This window comes from Lampris incognitus, chromosome 6 (assembly GCF_029633865.1).
Source record: "Lampris incognitus isolate fLamInc1 chromosome 6, fLamInc1.hap2, whole genome shotgun sequence".
NCBI lineage: Eukaryota > Metazoa > Chordata > Actinopteri > Lampriformes > Lampridae > Lampris > Lampris incognitus.
In genome coordinates this window covers 17963537-17985315 of record NC_079216.1, presented here as the reverse complement: position 1 = coordinate 17985315, position 21779 = coordinate 17963537, and the positions used below count along the sequence as shown (strand labels likewise).

Here is a 21779-nt window from a genome sequence, read left to right as displayed (position 1 = left end):
TGTGTGTGTTTGGCTGTACGAGCCCTGGTTATTCATTCATTCTCTTCCTCTCTGTCTCGCACGAAACACGTTTTTTAGGAATTTCACTTGTTCTTAAGTTAGAAAAATAAAAACAAGACGATCTTCAGAGTATCTATATACCTCAGAAAATTAAAGATGGCAGGCGAGTAAATAAATAAAAAAATAAAAATATAGGTGCCTTTCCAAAATCCATCCATCCATTATCCGAACCGCTTATCCTGCTCTCAGGGTCACGGGGATAATGGAGCCTATCCCAGCAGTCATTGGACAGCAGGTGGGGAGACACCCTGGACAGGCCGCCAGGCCATCACACGGGGCCGACACACACACACACACATACACACACCTAGGGACAATTTAGTATGGCCGATTCACCTGACCTGCATGCTGTTGGACTGTGGGAGGAAACCGGAGCACCCGGCGGAAACCCACACAGACACGAGGAGAACATGTAAATTCCACACAGAGGACGACCTGGGAGGACCCCCAAGGTTGGACAACCCTGGGGTTCGAACCCAGGACCTTCTTGCTGTGAGGCGACCGTGCTTACCACTGTGTCACCGTGATCATGGCTACTAATAGTGTTATTTCTACAAGATATACAGAAATAATGTTGAAAATTGGTGATTATTTCCCTCAAATAATTGTGTCACAAATAATTATGTAATTTCAAGTATTTAAATTTAATGTCAAGCTTTTCTCCAGAGAGACTTGGCCAAGACAGCAGCATCAGAACTGTAGTGGCTTTCCTTCTGGATGTCAAGTTAAGCCTCTAATGAGCTGTAGGCACAGTAACTCCAGTCTGACGCGAATGACAGGAGATGTAATCCAGTTTAAAAACGTTTACTGAACAAAGGGTTTCATTACATCGTGTCACACGGTAGAAAAACTTTATGCTCACGTGCCTAACGCAGCTTTCTCTCGGAGCCAATCACTGAACATGACCTCACTCACTATTAAAGGGAGCATCCTCACATTTTGGCTCTTATAAGGATCAAACAAACAAGTAGCTTTATCCATTCAGGGTACCTGTGACTGTCAAACGATGAGCAGCAGCCTACCTGAAGTAATGGTTGAGGTCGACAGCCACAGCGGCCTGGGAGCGAGTGGCAGCTACTCCAGTACTGAGATCAGCGGACACCTGGAAAAGGGAGAAAGACGAGGGGCGGGGGAGCTCCTCTTCTCCCAGCCCAGAGCTCAGGTAAGCGGGGAGGTCCATACTGGCCAGCTGGGTGCCCTCTGCGCTGTCAAACATATCTGGAGCCCCTCATTTAGGACAACTTTGCTGGGACCAGCTTACACCACACAGGAGATGATCTAAATGTTCTCAGTCACTTAACTATCGGGATCATCAAGATTATAAAGTGAATTCCTCATATCACTGAAAATTGGTTGAATTAGATTCACCACACCTCCAGAGGGCTCAACAGCAAGTTCTAGGACACCAGAATCCAAATGACTGTTTATAAAAAAACAACTTACAGTGTGATCCATCAATCACTGATTTGTGATCATCTCTGCTTTCTAAAACATCCCACACCCTACTGAGAACAAGAGCAGCTCTAATGCGATGTAAGACAGACAGACAAACAGATAGATAGATAGATAGATAGATAGATAGATAGATAGATAGATAGATAGATAGATAGATAGATAGATAGATAGATAGATAGATAGATAGATAGATAGATAGGAGCTGCCAGGGAAGAGGAAAAGAGGAGGTTTATGGGTGTGGTGAGGGATGCATGACAGACAGACAGACAGACAAACAGATAGATCGATAGATAGATAGATAAGTAAAAACACATAGGTAAAAGAGAGGCTGTTGAAAAAGTTGTTGGGGTAACTGTAAAACACATTTATTTTATCCCGAGTGACTGGAGGGAAATGTATGTTTTATTCCTTTCCCCAAACCCAAAATCAATATTAAGAAGTGCCCTCTTTAGATTAATCAATATATAGGTCCATACATTCAATGTAAAAAAAACTCTCAATGGGCACACCATTGAGAATTTTGCTCAAAAGTAAGTTAGCTTCTGGCAGCTTAGTCTATTTACCATGTAATAGCATAGCTCATCTTCAATGTTTGTTTTTTGTTTGTTTGGCTTTTTTCCCTAGTTGTACCCAACCAATTACCCCACTCTTCCGAGCTGTCCTGGTCGCTGCTCCACCCCCCGCCGATCCGGGGAGGGCTGCACACTACCACATGCCTCCTCCGATACATGTGGAGTCACCAGCTGCTTCTTTTCACCTGACAGTGAGGAGTTTCACCAGGGGGACGTAACACGTGGGAGGATCACGCTATTTCCCCAAGTTCCCCTTCCCCCCCGAACAGGCGCCCCGACCGACCAGAGGAGGCGCTAGTGCAGCAACCAGGACACATACCCACATCTGGCTTCCCATCCGCAGACACGGCCAATTGTGTCTGTAGGGATGCCCGACCAAGCTGGAGGTAACACGGGGATTTGAACCGGCGATCCCCGTGTTGACAGACAACGGATGCCCCTTCATCTTCAAGTTTACTGGACATAGTAACAGTAAGAAAGTCTAGGACTTGAAAGAAATTTTTCAAACGATCGATTCATTCTTTACTTGCTTATAACCGCCATGAGACGTGGAGCCTCCTACGCTAGAATGACATCATGCTGACATCACAGGAAGTTGAATCAGTTCATCTGGACACAACGTTTATTGAGAGAAACGTTTCCTCACTCATCTAAGTGACTTCTTCAGTCTCAACTGACCGCAGGTATCCCCACCCTTATATCATACCTATATCATACCTCATATTATATATAAGACATCATGCTGAGAGCACACCTTACTCTTGGCCAACATTTCACACATTAATTCATCCTAACCGTCAATCCCAACAACAATAAACTAATGGGGTTGTTGACCCCTTCTGGCTTGTAATGGCTGACTCGTCAGTTCAGAAGATGCGGCGTTCCAATGAAAGCTAATGGGCCTGCTGACCCTGCTAGCTCCTTATGCTGTGGTCAGTGGGTGAAATTGCCCACCAGTGCTGGAACACCAGCAAACAGGCAACAACCTTCAAATAAATCCAAGTACAGAAGTGGGTGGGGGTGGGGGGGGGATTAACTGATCATTCAGCACGAGAAGTGTTTCTGGAAACATACCACAAAACAGGGCTTCCTTTAAAAATGAAACCAAAACAGTAAAAATAACCTTAACTTAATTTAGTAAGGGAAATCAGATTTTCGGCTAATCCATGACCAATTACTTCGCTGGTGATCAAATCAATTATTCTATTTCAAGCATACTTAGGTTTTACATGTTAAGTAGAGATAGTTCAGGATACATATGATTCCGCTGGTGGTGAGAACAAACAGGGTTCCCCTGCGGAGACTGACGTGAGAGGCTGCGTTCCTGGCTGTCTCAGGCAGCTGCAGAGTACAGCAGGACAGGCTCTGCACTTCCTCCGCGCCTGGCTCCCACAACATCTGCAGCACCAGGCTGCTGTTGATCAAGAGGAGATATCGTCCATCTGCGAAGGACAGCAGCCTCAGGGAAACCAGCTCAGACACACCTGAGAAAGGGAAGGGGACAGCAGGGGTGATACTGTGCAGGTAAATGTAGCTGAAATACATATAATCTTGCAGCTGCTTGGGCAGGTAATTCACCAGTGTTTTGTAAGTAACTCTTGACGAATTGGGATTAACCAGCTAGTTAGCCAGCAGTTCGAAGACAGAAGCTTACAGGTCTTTGAAAGTGTTTAATTTGTAGATCATAAGGTCCTGGAGCAACAAGAGTTTGGCGAGCCATAACACATCATTACATCAGTGCAGCCACCATGTTAGACAGCACAGTGGTGCCATATTGTCATGATATGGGCATGCCTTTACCATTATTCAATAAATGTGTTATACTGCAGGTCAACTGAAATTATAACTAAAGGGATGCGATCAGTAGAGTGCCCCTTCTCCGGTGCTCAAACTTGGTGACAAACCACCCCTTTTTTCACCTACAGGGAGAAGGGAAATACATGCACACACGGGCAGTAAAACCAATGTTTTTCTTGTCATTATAAGACTTTTACACAGCGCTCAAGTTAATTGAATGGGAAATACAGGAAAACATTTTTAATATGCAGTGCTTAAGATAAAAAAAATCTACCTAATAAAAAGTTTTGCCTGTCAGTCTGTGGCAGTGGCGGCTCTAGGAATGTTTTACTAGGGTGGCCCAGGGCTGGCAGAGGGATGTCTAGAGGTGGCCACAATGTGTTCTTATGAGCACACACAGCACATGGCATTTTTATATGCATTAATATTCTACCAATAGTAGGCTAAAACATAAATTAATAGGCTACATGCATACACATAACTGTTGATGGTCAGTCTCCTATTTTGCAGAACCTTTATAATCAAGTAGGCTAACATTAAAAATTACAAAAATAGGATCTTTTTCTGAGCTCATTTACAAAAGTTAAGGCTATTAAGTAGTCAAATGCGAAGTAAACCTCCACACAAAAAGAGCATTATGCAAACCCTGGGTTTTATCTTCCTCTAAATTAACTTGTATGACTAATCTGGATTATATAGTAAACCATACTTTACAGCATACGTATACTGATATAATAAGATGCCTAGATGTTTTTAGATAAAGATAAAAAACAGGTTCTGACCATATTCAAGGCTGTTAAAGTGATGGACTTAGTTCTGCAGAAAAAACTGCAAGGTGTGTTAGGCAATCCCTGCCATGGTACACCAACATAGCACCAATTTACAGGCTTGTTTTAATCTGAGGAGATGAGCATGACTGGATACGTAACATACATCATACAGAGTTAGTGTTAGTGAGATTTTTGGACGAAGTAACAATGAGTATTACCATCTTCAGGTTCCTGAGCTTTATTATAATAAATGATACTCCAACCTGAAACTAAACTTGTGCAAGTATTTGTTGTCATGGATCTATAAAAATCCATTCAAAGAGCTGATGAGGGCTTTTTACCAAAAGGAAGGCTACTTTGAAATAAAATAATAATAACAATAATAATAATAATAAGCTGACTTCATGAAAGCTATACCTCAATGTTCATAGTTTGGCAATGTTTCAGACTCGGATAAGATAAGTTTAGATATCAGGCTGAAGTACTTCTTTAGCTAACACAAGAACATGTTCACATTGATGTTAGATATCCTTCCAGGCTATTTGTTAGATATGAGGTTGTGGCAGACTGTCTCAAGTTGTAGTCTAGTTGCATAATTACACTGTAGCCTAATACTGTGGTTCTCAACATTTTTGGGCACAAAAATCAAAAGGCACACCAATTCATATTATATTAATTTTGCAAATTGTCTCAAATGTCATGATTATATTGTCAGGGATAATTCCCTATATGGCACACTGACAAATGACTAAATCTGACAGGCCGCAATGACATCAGAACAGCAAAATAATTGTGATTATCATGATAAGCCAATGTATGTTATGATATGGGGATGAGATCATGGCCTATGACTGATGCAGTTAGAAAACAATGCCTTGTTTATATGCAATCAGAGATTGCAGAAACATAGCTGAGGGAACAGTGCAATGTCACCAACAGCACAAACAGCACTTCTATGTGGGAGTAATAGGCATCTGATTAACAAGTGCAGATATTGTACAGTTTTTGTATTTATCTCTTATCTGGATTAAACAAGTGGCATGTTCATATCACCAGCACCTTTAACATTCATACTCCAGAATCAGACTGTGAAAGGAGGGGTGTGGACTTGGGGAACAGAGCTCAAAATAAATGGCGGGCGGGGGAGAGGGAGGGGGAGAGAGAGAGAAAGAGAGAGAGAGAGAGAGAGAGAGAGAGAGAGAGAGAGAGAGAGAGAGAGAGAGAGAGAGAGAGAGAGAGAGAGAGAGAGAGAACAGCACTGGCGATAAAAAACAGACAAAAAGACTGGGCAATCAGAGCAGCCCCAACCTTTCAAGAGTAGAATTGAACTTTCAGTTTACAAAAATGACTGGAGAAACTGGAAGAAAAAAAACAAAAAACGCTATTAACGTAGCTGTCTCATTAAGGTCACCATTTCAGGAAGTGAGGTAGAGGGAATTACCTGAATTTGCTGTGCAGCTAATGACCCTTTGTTTTCAAGAGCCTCTTCCGCAAAAGCAGGACAAACTAGACAGGCACAGTAGTGTGTCTTGGGCCAATCACCTGCCCCACAGCGAGGTGGAAGCCAATTTTGGGGTAGCCAATCAGATTATAGGGGTGGCACTGGCCATCCTTCCACCCCTTTAAAACTGTGCATGGTCTGTGGATGCGCAGCCCCCTAGGTGGACCCTTGCACAAAAGCGACCAAGTCTGACATAGAATGACAGGGATCAGGCTATCATAATTTCAAAATCCTTGTTAAAAGACGTCAAATGTTTTTAACCATTGCGATGTTCATGATATAAAATGAATGAAGGTGAATGGCTGCTCTGCTTATTGACTTTCATTCACAAAACAATGGTAAGATAACATAGTTCAGCCATGGGAAATGTTTTATTGTAGCTACTGAGATTATTTCCAGCTTGTGACAGTGATTAATCCTACTCTTGAAATTATATTTTTACAGTGGAGTATTAGCATTGGAAACTATGGCACTTTCACGTGGCGGCGAGGTGAATAAGGCGACCAGATGCATAATCCCCCCTCCGCGCTATCGCCTGGTGGAGATAATTACTGCACTACAGGACTGTCAAAATCGGCCAAAAATTGTGTTCGATTATTCCTTCTAAAAAAACACATAGGTTCAAACCATTCAAATATCTACGCATTCTGTCCATATAACAGTAATCACCCATTAACCAGAGTGGATCCATTTACATGTAAATTCAATCATTCAACTGTTCCAGGACTAAAAGCTCCCTGATTGGAGGCTGGGATAACTGGCACAACAAGTTAATGTATGAACTATTTTGCAGGATAGATAACCAGCAGTAGCGACAGTACCTGAGGACTGCATTGAGAGCCACTGGTCTGTGGTAACATTTTAGTCTATTAGAGACTCTATTGTCCCTATTATGCATATATGGACTGCAGTATGATATTAGTGTGTCTGAGGTCCTATTGCCATTTTACCACGTCTATCAACAAAGGAAGCTGAATCAGTTCATCTAGATACAACATATAAAATGTGAGTCGAGATGTGGCTGTTTGGTTGGAGTTTCAGACATCAGGACATACTCATTTAGGTGCATATTTTTGAAATGTTGTATGCAGATGAACTGGTTCAACTTTCTTTGATTCCCTTACCCGGATTATTGAGCATGCATAAAGACATGTCTATCAACATGTTTCTTATAGTCTATTAGAGGTCCTGCTATCCCTGTGTCATGTGTGTATGTACTGTCATAAAGTCAGCACCTATTTGTGTGTATGTAGTGTAGGACTATGTTAGTCTTGTTATAAGTCCTGCAATTGTACAATGTCGGACGTAGTTCAGTGTCAGCGTCTTGTGCCAATATACTTCCAACTGTATTGCTCCAGGGGGTGTGATTTTGTAAACTCTGACCATGGCAATGTGATGAAGATACAGAATGGTACTTACTATGGTCCTCGTCTGTGACCATCTGTACCAAACGGTCTGCAGAGCACTCACAAATGCAGGCCAGAGAAACAGAGCCAGATCCATCTGATCTCACCTCCAACAGCCTCAGGTCACACTGTGAACTAACAGCCAACAGCCTGGAGCTGCTGACATTTTTCATGTTGAGCGAAACCTCCTCCCATGCAAAGCTAGGGGAGAACAGAACAAAACAAAACAGATTAATCTTGTTTCTTACATACTCTATTGAATAATTTCTGGTGATAAAGTTCTGAATTCAAAATAGAGTTGAACTGAATTGGGGAAAATACCCAAACGCTGGGAGTTGGTTGTTTGAATTTCCATCATTGACACATGTTTGAAAGCACTTACAGACACCCATAAAAGCAAAACATACACCACTACACCACCGGCGGTGTATGTTTTGCTTTCACGGCTCTCTGACATAGGAACAGATTTTGTTTTTCTTACTCTGAATAGGGGCCACTTAGCGTAGTTCCCGACGTCTCGCCGTCTGCTAAATCCCCGATGGTTAACTCTCCACTGCTTCCCATGCCGCAGAACAAGGAACAACCCTGAGCCATTCCTGCCCTCTCCGTCTCCCCGACATTTCCACACAGCTTGCTTTCGGGGATGAGAGCTACCTCTATCGAGTTATTCTCCTGCGGTTCAAATGAGTCTGACATTTTCAGGACCTCAAATAGACAACATATAGCACAGACTACTATTTTAACTCTTGTCTAAAGCGCCATTTTCGTGGAAGATTTAATTCAAATGCACTTATATACAGCGAAAACCATGATAGCTTCAGCAACGTAGAAACATTTTCCTGTCATATGATGTAAACAGCCTGCCCAATCACGTGAATTGTTTTTCGTCAGCTGATCAAAGCGGTCCAATAAGGAGGGGCCAATGAGTGGGGGGGTAGAAAAGTCCAACTTCATCGAGGGACAATAGCAATGTTGTAACCGTTTCATCGCAAAATATCTCTCCAACGTGATATTTTATCTCAGATGTTTTACGTTAAGTTATCAGTTAAATATATTTAAAGGGATGGCGCTATCTAGTAGTTATATAGCGAGACACCGATGCGCAAGAACGCCACTTTATCTTATATCGATTGCTTCTGTTTGAAAACAACAGAGCCGCCCATTGGCTACAGCGAGACAGATCATACAGTTGTTAGGCGCTTAAAATCATACGAATAAAGACGATCCACATGTTAGTTCATTTAGTAGAGCTGCGCCGTCACGTCCAGCAACGATTATGATCTGTGAATGCGTGTGAAAGTCACATTACCCTTCGGTTATTATGGCGTTTTCTGAAAAATGGAAGTAGTGGCCAGTCTTATATCTCTGTCTGTCACACAAGTTTTACAGATTTCTGGACTTTATGACAAAAAGAATGCTCTCAGGACCAAAAAGATGGAAGAGAAGGCATTAGAAGTATACGGTAAATAACGTGATACACGGACCGACCAATGTCAGTTCAAAACTAGCTATCGCCCATCAAGTTAAAGCTTAATTTGTTCAAACTGTGCACTGTAAATACTGTTAACTGTTGTTTTGTACTTCTAACCAGCCTTTACGTTGTTACCAGAGAACGGCCGCTACTTCGGCACTCGAAATGCCTGCAGTCACTGCTCACACACACTTGTAATGTTAAAGAAATGTAGCCATCTATTGATCAAGTTATTTATCGATGCCATCAATACTAATCGCGACGACCCTGATCGCCCCCCGTTTCGGAGGAGGAAGAAAACAAACCTACGCCATGTTCTCTTCAGTGTCTAAGAAGCTACCGTATAACATAAACTTGTGTGTCTGTCCACAACTTCCCAGACGTGATCCGGTCGATCCGTGACCCGGAGAAGCCCAACACCCTGGAGGAGCTGGACGTGGTGACGGAGCAATGCGTTGAGGTCCAGGAGCTGGGAGAGGAGGAATACCTCATCATTATCAAGTTCTCCCCCACCGTCCCCCACTGCTCCCTCGCCACACTCATCGGTGCGTCTCACCCCACTGATAACACAAACGGCTGACCGGTCAGGGCAGGGCGATAGCAACGCCAACACCCAGCTCAGCTCAGCTCGGCTCAGCTCAGTGCTGCTGTCGCTTTTTGACCTTGTCTATGCTGACTACCACTCAACAGCTCACACTCTGGGAAAGGTTTGCTTCCAGTATCTTAGTCAATTTGGTGCAACTGTTAAGTAAGCCTGTGGTTTTTAACTTTTTGACAGCATTACAGAAAGTTCCTAACCATGGATTAAAGCTGAAACCCGTGCTTTCCCTAGTCTGTCCCTTTCTCTCTGGCAGCGAGAACTACAAACAAGGTGTAGCAGCCATTGTCGCTTCTGTGCCATCAGTTTAGCAGTAAAAGAGTTCCAACTCTTCTAAAAAAAAATGGCGTTCTCGTACCAAAGCTAAGACAGGCCATGTAATTAATGCATTACAAGCTACATCAAACTAAACGGGAACACTGTTCTATGGTAATTTTGATTGTAGATTTGGTGGATTAGGTTTCCAACAGAGACATCACCACATCGTCCATGTTCAATCTATTTTCCTGTTTGAGTAGGAACGTGTTTGCCGCAGCAGCACTGTTCGTCATACCCAGTTAAAAAAAATTCAACCGTGGTATATGGAGAGTGTCTCCAATCATGGTGAAGGTACCAGTTAGTATTATGTAACCAGATTTCATGTTTCAAGAATTGATAATTGGATTATGGAGTTGGTTCCCGTGCATCTACTGATATGGCTCTGATCCTTGACCTCCTTACTACTAGGGCTGGGTGATATGGACAAAATCAGATATTACAAGTTAGGACAGAATACCTTGATATTGCTATTTTGACGATATTGTAGCGATGACTATTGGTGCTCTGACAAAATATTTACACAATGACATTTTTCATAAAAATTCATTAGTAATGTGGATATGATGTCCAAACAGGTAGAGACAAATAACAGGTTGAACTGTCTAATAAGGAGAGAAAATGGTACCTGTTTACTGTAGTGCAGCCTTTAAAACCAGGAAAAGACAACACTTATCTTATTATGATATTTGATTTATTAAAAAAAAAAACAGAAAAAACAACAATAATGATAAAATGAATGTACATAAACCTATTCAACAAACTCAATAAACAAATTTTCATAAACAACACAAGTAAAATATTACATCTTCAAAAAGGGGGAAGTATACACATAAGATATCCAGAATCCCAGATGATATCTAGTCTTATATCATGATATTGATATAATATTTATATATTGCCCAGCCTTACTTACTGCTGGTTTCTTCTAACATTGGTGATTGAAAGTTAACTTCATTTTTTTACAACCTGGGTCTTAGATCTCGTAAGATATAATTTTGCTAACTGGCTTCATTGGACTTGGCAGCACCACTAGACACAGCTGAACAATGGTGTCTTTCGGGGCCACAAACAGGAATGTCAGACATGTTTCACTAGGTCCAGTTTAACCCATTTATTCTTGTAATCCTCAGATAAATATTCAGTCATTGCAGCAGATTTACTAGGATTTGGATTTCACATGATGGGTATTTTTAAAAGTGAGCCACATGCACTAAACAAAACTGTTTTCTTCATCTCTCTGATTATCCCATTTCTTCTTTGCCAACTTCTTCCTCTGTATACATTTCTATACTTCCTCTTTCCTCCACCAAGTCTCCTTGTCTTCCTTCCTCTGTTCAGATGACACACCAAGTACCTTCCTAGCTGTCTCCCTCACTATTTCTGCAGTGGTTGCTCAGCCATCCGGCAACTCTTCACTACCACCCAGCGCCTGTCTTAACTTCTCCCTGGACTCCACGCAACAGTCTTCCTTCTTCAACTTCCACCATTTGATCCTTGGCTCTGCCTTCACTCTCTTCCTCTTCTTGGTCTCCAAAGTCATCCTACAGACCACCATCCGATGCTGCCTAGCTACGTTCTCCCCTGTCCCCACCTTGCAGTCTCCAGTCCCTTTCAGATCGCACCTTCTACATAAGATATAGTCCACCTGTGTGCACTTTCCTCCACTCTTATATGTCACCGTGTGTTCCTCTCTCTTCTTGAAATATGTATTCACCAAAGCCATTTGATCCTTTTTGCAAAATCCACCACCATCTGTCCTTCCACATTTCTCTCCTTGACACCATACCTACCCATCAACTCCTCATCACCTCTGTTCCCTCCACCAACATGCCCATTGAAGTCCGCGCCAATCACCACTGCCTCCTCCTTGGGTACACTCTCCACCACTTCATCCACCTCACTCCAGAATTCTTCTTTCTCTTCCATCTCACACCCAACTTAACAGGGCATATGCGCTGACAACATTCATCATCACACCTTCGATTTCAATAAACTGAAAATAATGGGAGTATACCCCTTTCGAAAACATAGTCTGACTACAGCCATATCAGACATCAAATTTCCGCACAAGGGAAATTCTTTTGAGGATATTATTTCCAGTGGCGCACTGGCGGAAATGGCGCGGTGTGGTTGAATTCTTAAAAAACAAAACAACAAAAACAAAAAACCCCCCACTTAATTTATGGCCTAAATACACCAAGCACCTGACATCTGCTGCAGCAGAACGTGTTCATAATAGTCAATTGAAGCTGCTGCATTGGCCATGGAAGCTACGTGCACACACGCAGACACCCGCGCAGCTGATCTCTATCTTTACCTGGCTGGTTTATTTTTTTTCTCTATGTGCGGCTACGCGGCCCTCCAACAGGGGTACAGTCTGTTAAAAAGAATTATTAAATAAATACCTCATCGTACCAGAGGCAATGTGATGCAGCAATGCAACCTTGTGGGGGGGTTTTTTTCATCGCACATTAAAAGAAATCAATATGTATCCATGATCCTATAGTCAACATGGTCTAGTTAATTCAGAAAACACAGCTGGCAGGCATCCACATGCAACAGAGATGCAGTTGTTGTAACAGGTAAACAAGATTAGGTTAAAACCAGGTGGCTGGACCGTGCCCACATTTAGAAAGCAGCTGTTTTTGTGTGACTACGTTTAAAAAGCGGCTGTTGTAACATCAGTTCCGTGAACTGGCTGTACTGAACAGCAGTTTGCAACCCCTGATTTATACAGTTAAATAGCACCAATTTATCTTTTATATGGAACAATTACCTGGCCACAATCCCCAGATAGCATCCGGATGTGGGCCACTTCAGGCAATGATGTGGCACTGATGGCCTTCTTCTGGCCCTGACAAAATGGATGTGAGCCTGAAGTGGCCCACATGTATAATAGCAAATATGGCCCAAATATGCCAAATCAAATGTGGGCCTTTTTTGGCAAAGATGCGCTGCTCTCGGCAACATGTAATCTGGATGTGGCCCTGAAGTGGCCCGTGTGGTAAATGATGAATATGGCCCAAATATCACAAAACAAATATGGGCCACCTTTGGCAAACATGCACCATTGCTATGACTTGATTCTGGCCAGATCTGGCAAACCGGAGCGGACCGCCCAAGTGCCATCATTCCACGTGGTATATGGGCCAGATGAAGTGGCCCACATACCGCGGGACGGGTCCGGGCCACAGGAATTTTGCTATCTGGGTCACTACTGCCATGATCACTAGAAATTCTGGGCATGACACCCTTTATAAATGTGCTTCAGTTTCCCCCAACTGAAGACACTAATAATTTTCACTCTAACTGCGCGTGGCTATTAGCGTTAGTGTTTGTGAATGGGACTTTTTTCTTTTTTTTTTTTTTTGCAGTGAAACGTTTCAGTAGTATCAAGGAGCAGCAATATATTACATTAGTTAGCATGTGAACCGCTGCGCAGATTCACGGCCAATAGGGAAACCCCCACTTCCGTGTTTAGCAGTGACGTCATTGGTCGGCTGACCAATCGTGTATCTTCAGTGATGTCATTGGTCACCTGGTCACCACTTTTGTAACGCATTACGCCCAACACTGATATATAACGATATTTCAAACAGTGGCCTTCGTGTGCTCTGCATGTATATGGGAAGTTAAATGAGCCCCAGTCTGACCTGAGCCTGAGCTAAAAAAAAGAAAAGAAAAGAAAAATGGTACAAGGCCGGCCCAAATTGACTCAGCGTGTCGGGACCTGATGGTCTTACAGACCTCCAATTGTTGCACCACAGCACACACTACCACCAATACGTCATACCACACCAGATGTATTGCAAGCTGCATAAACAGTCTAGAGCAGGAGTCTCAAACTCAAATTAACTGGGGCCACTTGGCAAGTGGTCTTATGGAGGAGGGCCGGTGCAGTAGGGATGAAGAAAAAACTTTGCGACTATATAACCTTTACATTATGTTTTTTATTATTATTTCACTTTTTTCAGAGTTTTCACATGAAATGTGTACATAGTGTAGCCTGGCCTAGCTCTACATATTTAGCCTACTTCTTGCCAGAAACCTGGCACTTCTTCTGCTGACACAGGTGAGGCACATTTGCTTTCATGGACAGGGCAGTGGACATCCTGAGCACAGCCTGGAGATATTCATTGTTGGTCAGTCTGGACCTATGCTTTGATTTATTAAAGTTGGTAGTCGCAAACAGTTTCTCACAAAGATAAGTGCTGCCGAAAAGACACATGACCTGCCTGAACAGTTTGGACAGCCGTGAGAATGTTTTGGGAAGCTGTCTGAGAAACTGTTCAAGCATCTCCTGCTTTCCTTATGCCTCTCCGAACTTTGCCTTGAGCTCAGTGTTGCACTGCAACTCTATGAGCTCCATTTGAAATGTGCTTGGAGCACTGTCCACGTCAAAGGAGAAGGGGTCTGCAAATAACTGAAAAGTGGTGCTATGAGTCTTAAAATCAGAAAAGCGATGCTCAAACTCCTGCTACAGATTGTCAATGGCACTCACATACTCATCAGCATTGACTCTGGCACCATCATCAATAATTGACTGGCATGTTGGGAAGTGGACAAATGTTTTCTCAGTGAGCTGTGTTTTCATAATCTGAATTTCACAGAGAAGGCTTTCACATTATCAAATGCTACAGTGACAAGTTGGTCTGGCCCTTGCCGTTTTAAATTAAGAGTGTTAAGTGCCTGTGTGATATCAACTAAGACAGCTAAATCCCTGAGCCATTTGGGATCATCAAGCTCAGGAACATGTAGCCTGCCTTCTTTCATAAGTTCTCTGATCACCTCCCTCAATTAAAAAAAAACCTTTTCAGGTACTGCCCCTGTTCTACCAGTGCACTTCTATGAAGTACAACACATCTCCATATGTTGCAGTGGTGGCTGGTGCTACAAATTTTGGGGGAGGGGGCGCGCAATTTACCTTGGCACAGCACACCTGACAGCTGCTTTAATGTCCACACAGTCACAGAGTTATTAAGAAGGACAATGTAGCCTATAGATTTTATCAGGGTTCGTAGACGGTGGATGATTGACAGTTGAGATGAGGTGTCGTGGTGGGTGTGAACATGATTGACAGCCATGAGAATTGTGGAATCACATTAGATCAAAAGACATTAAAACAATACCAATTCGCTGCCAATAAAAGTGGGCGTGTCTGGGGCGCACAGAACTGTGCCCCATGGAAAAATCTGAAGAAACCAATTAGACAGCAGCCTCAGGTCACCTGCAAGCCAAAAGTTTCAGGGCTTCCATAAGGTATTGTTTGGCCGGTGCCCCTCACCCAGGAAGTATATGTATTCATTTTATATACATTTATTTCTGTTTTCTCCCAATTTAGAGGCCAATTGCTCCCTATTCTAATTCAAACACCTACCCTCGTACTGCATGCATTCGTCAACTGCATCTCTCCGGCCAGCAGTCTCGAAGGAGATGCCTCCCCACTTTCGTGACAAGGCGAATCCAGGCCGAACCGCTGCTTTTTCCGACACACCCAGGGACGCATTCATGTGATGAACACAAGCCGACTCCGCCCCCCTCCTGAAGACAGCGTTGCCAATTATTGCTGCTTCATCGAATCCGGCCATAGTCAGATCTCACAAGACCAGGGCACGAACCCCGGTCCCCAGTGGGCAACTGCATCGACACAAAGCCGATGCTTAGACTGCTACACCACCGTGGACCCAGGAAGTATATGTATTCAGACAGAAATCAACTAAATACCATTTTGAAACCAATATTTAATGGCTGCAGACAGGCGTTCACAGATGGAAAAACACTTCTATTTCATAATTATTTGCATTACACAACTAAAATATATTTAACATGTTTAAGTAGATTTTCATCTCTTGATATTTGAAGGGGGTGGCGCCCCAGCATCCTGTACTGTCCAGCTGCCACTGATACGTATGTTGCATCTATTTCCTCTAGAAACGTACAGAACTGACAATGTTGTAAACCTCTTGATCTGATGTAATCAGTGCATTTCACCACAATAGTCATAACACTGTCAATTTTCAAGCATTTGCTGCAGAGTGCCTGCTGGTGAATGATGCAATGCAATGCCATTGCGGGATCTACCTTCTCTTCCTCCAGCTTTCTTTGAATCACTGCCACAAGCCCATTTTTTCTTCCTGTCATTGACGGGGCACCATCAGTGGTGATTCCAGCCAATTTATTCCAGGTTAGACCAGCACACTCAGTTGCATTGCACGGCGCCTGAAATATATCTTTGGCTGTAGTCTTTCCCTGCACTGGCTATAAAGTGAGCAGTTCTTCTGTTAATTCAAAATAGTCACTGATATCCCTTACAAATATAGCAAGCGGGAGGGAGCATTGTTCTTTACATCTGTGTTTTCATTAAGTGCCAAAGAACTGTGCATGAAATCGTTTGCTTTAGTGCACAACTGTCTGTAAATGTGGCCTGATGACTCGCTGGTCCATTCTGCCATTGTATTTGGGCTGAGACTGACGTTTCCGAATAAAGATGCTTTCTCCAGGCAAACGATATTCCCTACCTACAGCATGCAGTCTCTTAGAAACTGTCCCTTCATAAATGGCTTGCTAGCCTTCGCTATTGCCTCGCTTACCACATAGTTAGCTTCAACAGCTGCATCACAGTCTAGTTTGGATTTGTCAAAAAAGTTCTGCTGACAGGACAGACTTTTTTGAAAGTGTGCTGCCTTTCTCTCCCTCTCCTCACCTTTGAACCGATGATATGCCTTTGCATGTTTAGTACTTCAGATTTCACTTCAGATTTAAATCCTGCAGGATGGCAACTTTTTCCTTGCTAATTAGACAGATCGCGGACGCATTAAATTCAGTGAAGAAGTAGTCGCATGTCCATTTCTCTTGGAACTGTCGGTGCTCCTGGTCAACTTTCTTTTGGCTTTGAAAGTGACATTTTTACAAAACATCTGCAAGCGGTGACAACAATTTACATTAGCAAGCTCACGTGAGATATTTCGCAGTGGGCTTGCCTACTGGGTTTATGTACTGGCATTGCCTGGGGACAGTGTGTGTTCGAGAGAGAGAGACAGAGAGAGAGCGAGAGAGAGAGAGAGTGCTTCAAAACTGACATCAGGCTATGTCATCTGCAGCTGGCCTCACATCTGATCTTAACTGACTACTTAGAACTAGAAACACAAACGTTTAGGGAAAAAAAACCATGAAAGTAGAAAGTAGTATGCAAAATGGATACGCGGTCGGGATCTCTTAATAAATCTAAAACATAGCGGGGGCCGCACAAAACTGCCTTGCAGGCCGGATGTGGCCTACGGGCCAGTAGTTTGAGACCCCTGGTCTAGAGCATACTGATACCATAATAACAAGCATTAAAATTAATCACTGACTTACCCATAGAAGTGTATATGCCTGGTTTTATTGGCAGCAACATCCCAGAGATTTGTCAGGTAGCTGAGTCGCACGACCCTCACCTGGCACTTCTTCACTTTGAGCCTTTTTGAAAAATCCCATTAACTTTGGGTTTTTTTTTTTAAGTAACTCCTGGTCTGGCTTTTCTTTTTCTTTTTGGGCCTTTCACTTTTGAGCATTGCCCTCATGTCTCCAAAATTCCGACATTTTTTTTTAATCCATCCATCCATTATCCAAACCGCTTATCCTGCTCTCAGGGTCACGGCGGTGCTGGAATCTATCCCAGCAGTCTTTATGTTTTATTTTATTTATTTCATTTTATTTATTTATTGTAGTTTTTATATGCTTTTTTTTTTTTTTAATTTTTTAATCGAGGTCACCAGAGCTCACAACGTTACAACACTGACACTAACGTGACCTATCAGTGTTAACAAATCAACATTGGCAACAAACTGGCCTATCAGTGCACAGGATTTATGACATTAACTCTCCTCTAAAAATTATTATTGTTATTATTATTGTTATTATCATCTAGTTAAAATGGAAGGAATTTCTGTCTGTCTGTCATTGCAACCCACATTGTGGTCAGAGGGGGGATTACATCTGAACGGGCACTACACTAGACATCCAGAGGCCCTTTGGAATTCAGGGCCCCTGGGCTTCAGACCAGGGGCCCATGCATTAAATCGCCACTGAAGCTTGTGCGTATATTTCTAAGAGAGCTCCGTTCCGTCAGATTTGAAATGTCAGTCCCCGAATGCCAGTTACTTTCAAGTGGTGTGGGTCTGTCGTAATACGCTCACATTTTGTGTCTGCAGGCCTGTGTCTACAAGTTAAACTACAGCGATGCTTGCCATTTAAACACAAGGTAAGCATTCAGTCTTCCAGCCGAAGCATGTCAACCCATTTAATCAGCTGGCAGTGGTCTTACCAGTGTTCCCTCCAACTGTGTGGTCTGCAGGGTTTCAATGAAACCACTTACCTCACCAGCTGATTTCACCAACCAGTTCCCCTGTTTAGTGGATGGCGTGTTAATCGGTATGCTAAATCAACTGGTGTAGTATCTGGCTGGCATGAAAACCTGCAGGGACATGGCTGGAAAACACTGGATTCAACCATGTCTTTGTGTCGTTACTCATCCGGTGTCCTTTTTTGTCCTTTGTTAAGACGTTGCTTTGAGTCATAGTTGGACTGTTTTCTGGAAGCATGTGATCCACAAGAAATTGGACCCTTCTCCAACCTGTACTTTCAGTGGTTCATAAGGAGCTGCCTCACAGAATGCCAACATAATGCATATATACGTATTATTGTTATAAAACCAACTAGTTCTTGTATTGACTCTTCGGTTCTGATATTTATAGGTACTTAAGATTTGTCTTATGAGCATTCTCAGCAACATTGTGATAGACTTTCTTCTTTGTCTGCATTCTTATTAATTCAACATCCTCTCAAGTCAAATTCTCCATATTTTTAAACATATTAGGCTGCGTCCGGGTGGCGTGGTGGTCTATTCCATTGCCTATCAACATGGGGATCTCCAGTTCGAATCCCTGTGTTACCTCTGGCTTGGTCGGGTGCCCCTACAGACACAATTGGCCGTGTCTGCGGAGGGGGAAGCCGGATGTGGGTGTGTGTCCTGGTTGCTGCACTGGTGCCTCCTCTAATCGGTCGGGGGCGCCTGTTCAGAGGGGAGGGGGAACTGGGGGAAATGGCGAGATCCTCCCACACGCTACGTCCCCCTGGTGAAACTCCCCACTGTCAGGTGAAAAGAAGCAGCTGGTGACTCCACATGTATCGGAGGGGGCATGTGGTAGTCTGCAGCCCTCCCCGGATCGGAAGACGGGGTGGAGCAGCGACCGGGATGGCTCGGAAAAGTGGGGTAATTGGCCAAGTACAACTGGGGGGTAAAAGGGGGGAGGGAACTTACTGGGCTGATGCTAAAACTCCAAAATGAGCATATGTAATAACATATGTGGTAACGTGTGTGTTGTATGGAAAGCTGTGCTGTTGGGATGATATTTTTTTGTTGTTTGTTTTATAATTGAACTTCATGTAGGAACAAACAAACCCTGAAAAAAATTAGCAAAATGCACTGTTGTTATTTTTCCTCCTCAGCTGGAGATTTACATTTCTGAGGGGACCCATTCTACCGAGGAGGACAGTAAGTATGACGTTGTTTTGATCCCAGAAAATTGAATTTTCATGAGAGAAGGCAAAGCCTTGGCACGGCATTGTGTTTCTTGTCTGTCCCCAGTTAACAAACAGATCAATGACAAGGAGCGTGTGGCGGCTGCCATGGAGAACCCCAACCTGAGGGAGATTGTGGAGCAGTGTGTAGCCGAGCCTGATGACTGACAGGGTGACACTGTCAGACAGACAGATAATGGTGTGTGTGTGTCTGTGTCTGTCTTTGTGTGTTTGTGTTTTTCTGCAATGCTTGACAATATCTGGAACAGCTCCTCTGACAGCAGATGGTTGTGACTTCAGTGGGATGGTGGTAGTTGAGGGGGTGGGGGGTCTCCTGTGCAAAATTAAGTATCAAGCCAAGGTGACATGTATATTTATTTATTTATTTATTTATTTAACTGGCAGAGAGAGAGTGAGAGAGAGACGAGTGGAGGCCCCCGGACGGAGACCTTGACAGGCGACGTCAGCGCTTCATTGTTGCTGAGGGATTTCAGGTGCTGGAGAGGGATGGGGAAGTCCAGCAAAAGAACGTAAAAATGGCTTCCTTCACCTCTCCCACATCTCCACGTGATGGGGAAGCCTCTCTCTAGCTTTCCTCTCCCTCATCCACGTGGGGTCCGGCCCCTTTCACTCATTCTTCCAAAAAGACGGTGTTTGGAGGTGGAGTTGACCCAAAGCCCTCCGTACACCCCCTCCTCTCTCTGCATGGCACAGGAAATAAAGCATTGAGACCTGCAGTCCTTTGCCGTGTGGGTGGCAGAAGCCTTCGCCAAGCCTGTCCTTTAGCGGTCGACCTTATCAGATTATTCACCAAGCTCCATGTCTGCGATGAAAATGTGATTCTGTGAGTTGTTTTTTTTTTTAGCAATGATTTAAAGAGTAGATCATTTGAACTGATATTAAAAGCTACACTGCGGATCAGCTTGTGGATGGTTGGTGCTTCGCGCAAACATGTACGCAATGTATGCCTGAGTTTCTACTGTACCTCGTATCATAAAGATGATTCATATTTACAATATTTTATAACGTCTTCAAGAGCAATTTCATATCTGTCGGTTTCGAGGGCACCCATCCGTCTACCATTTGATGTACACCTGAATGAAAGGGAGCGGTCAGGTGTGGTTTTGTGAGGGGAGGGAGTTTGATTTGACTAACAGTAAATAATGGCCCAGTACGTTTAGAAGAATGTGGACATCAGTCTGCTGTTGTCTGGTTTCCGTTTGGTGGGAGAAGACCTGTCATCTTGCTCTTATTCACCAGGCACTTTAGTTGGTGTGTACACCTGCAAGTGCAGGATGACATGACCAGAATATTATTGTATTTGTCAGGGAGAGAAAAAACATTTATAAACATAAAATCAAATTAAGATTTTTTGTGAATTTCTACAGCATCGTGTTAAGTAGATGTAAAAGAACGAAAATACATTTTTCATTTCATGGGACTTTTACCAAGTGGCCTTATAAAACACTTCCTTATGCACAAATAACATGCACATTCTCTCTCTCGCTCTCGCTCTCGCTCTCAAAACCATCTGTTGTCATGTGAGTGTCTTACCCAATGGGGGCACTGTTGGTCTTACTCAAAGGTCCTGAGAGTGGCGTTTATCACATTTCCAATGTCTCCTCAATATGTTGGCAGAAGACAAAACCCTTAAACTCTTCTTTTATAAAAAGGACCTCAGCTTGGTTCCGGGAGCGTGGTCTGGAAGCAAGATACCGACCTGTTGTAAAGACGTCTGTACATTGGGATTGTGACCCAGTGTTCACGCAGGCCCTCTACTCACGTTTGAATAAATTGACCTTCACCTGAGAGCATGTGGTTTCAAGCCCTCGTATCCTTAATCACTGTCGATTCTGAAGTGTCGCGGCAAGTTGCTGAGTCCCTTCCAGCTTCAGAGGCACTTCTGCAGCTTACCCTTGACCTCTAACATCCACAAGGAGCACCAGAAAAAACACAATATCCCCACAGGCATCAGTAGAGCTTCTCCTCAGGTTGGCCATCACTCCCCTATGAGACATCACTCCCAAACAACTGCATATGAAATATGGAACAGGAATTAAGGCCTATTATTAAGGCTGTTTGGTTTAATGGAGAGAGCTGCAGGGAAAATGCTGGCGAGTGAGTGTGTGTGTTTGTGTGCGCACACACATGTGTTTCTGTTATACTGTGTGTTTTATAAGTGTTCAACAGCCCCTACCAATCACAAGAAAATGGCTCTCCGTCTACACAAAGAAATGCTGTTAGCCTCCGTCTCTTTCAGAGTGGCGGAC

General features: G+C 43.4%; 2 protein-coding genes across 2 annotated transcripts in view; one reads left to right on the top strand and one right to left on the bottom strand.

Moving 5' to 3' along the window:
- spg11 (SPG11 vesicle trafficking associated, spatacsin) overlaps positions 1-8371 on the bottom strand; it is an 89739-nt gene extending 81368 nt beyond the window's left edge. Inside the window, exons 1-5 of the mRNA XM_056282353.1 lie at positions 8360-8371; positions 8043-8311; positions 7575-7762; positions 3344-3571; positions 1083-1278 (exon numbers count right to left, since the gene is read on the bottom strand). Coding sequence (XP_056138328.1) covers positions 1083-1278; positions 3344-3571; positions 7575-7762; positions 8043-8311; positions 8360-8371 — 893 coding nt within the window. The remainder of the gene's footprint in view (positions 1-1082; positions 1279-3343; positions 3572-7574; positions 7763-8042; positions 8312-8359) is intronic.
- A 458-nt stretch (positions 8372-8829) lies between these two features.
- ciao2a (cytosolic iron-sulfur assembly component 2A) lies at positions 8830-21308 on the top strand. The gene is made up of 6 exons (XM_056282013.1): positions 8830-9023; positions 9413-9577; positions 18141-18190; positions 19438-19483; positions 19577-19708; positions 19915-21308. Exons 1-5 carry the CDS (start codon positions 8900-8902, stop codon positions 19675-19677), a joined length of 486 nt encoding a protein of 161 aa, XP_056137988.1. The 5' UTR covers positions 8830-8899; the 3' UTR covers positions 19678-19708; positions 19915-21308.
- Positions 21309-21779: the final 471 nt, after the last annotated feature.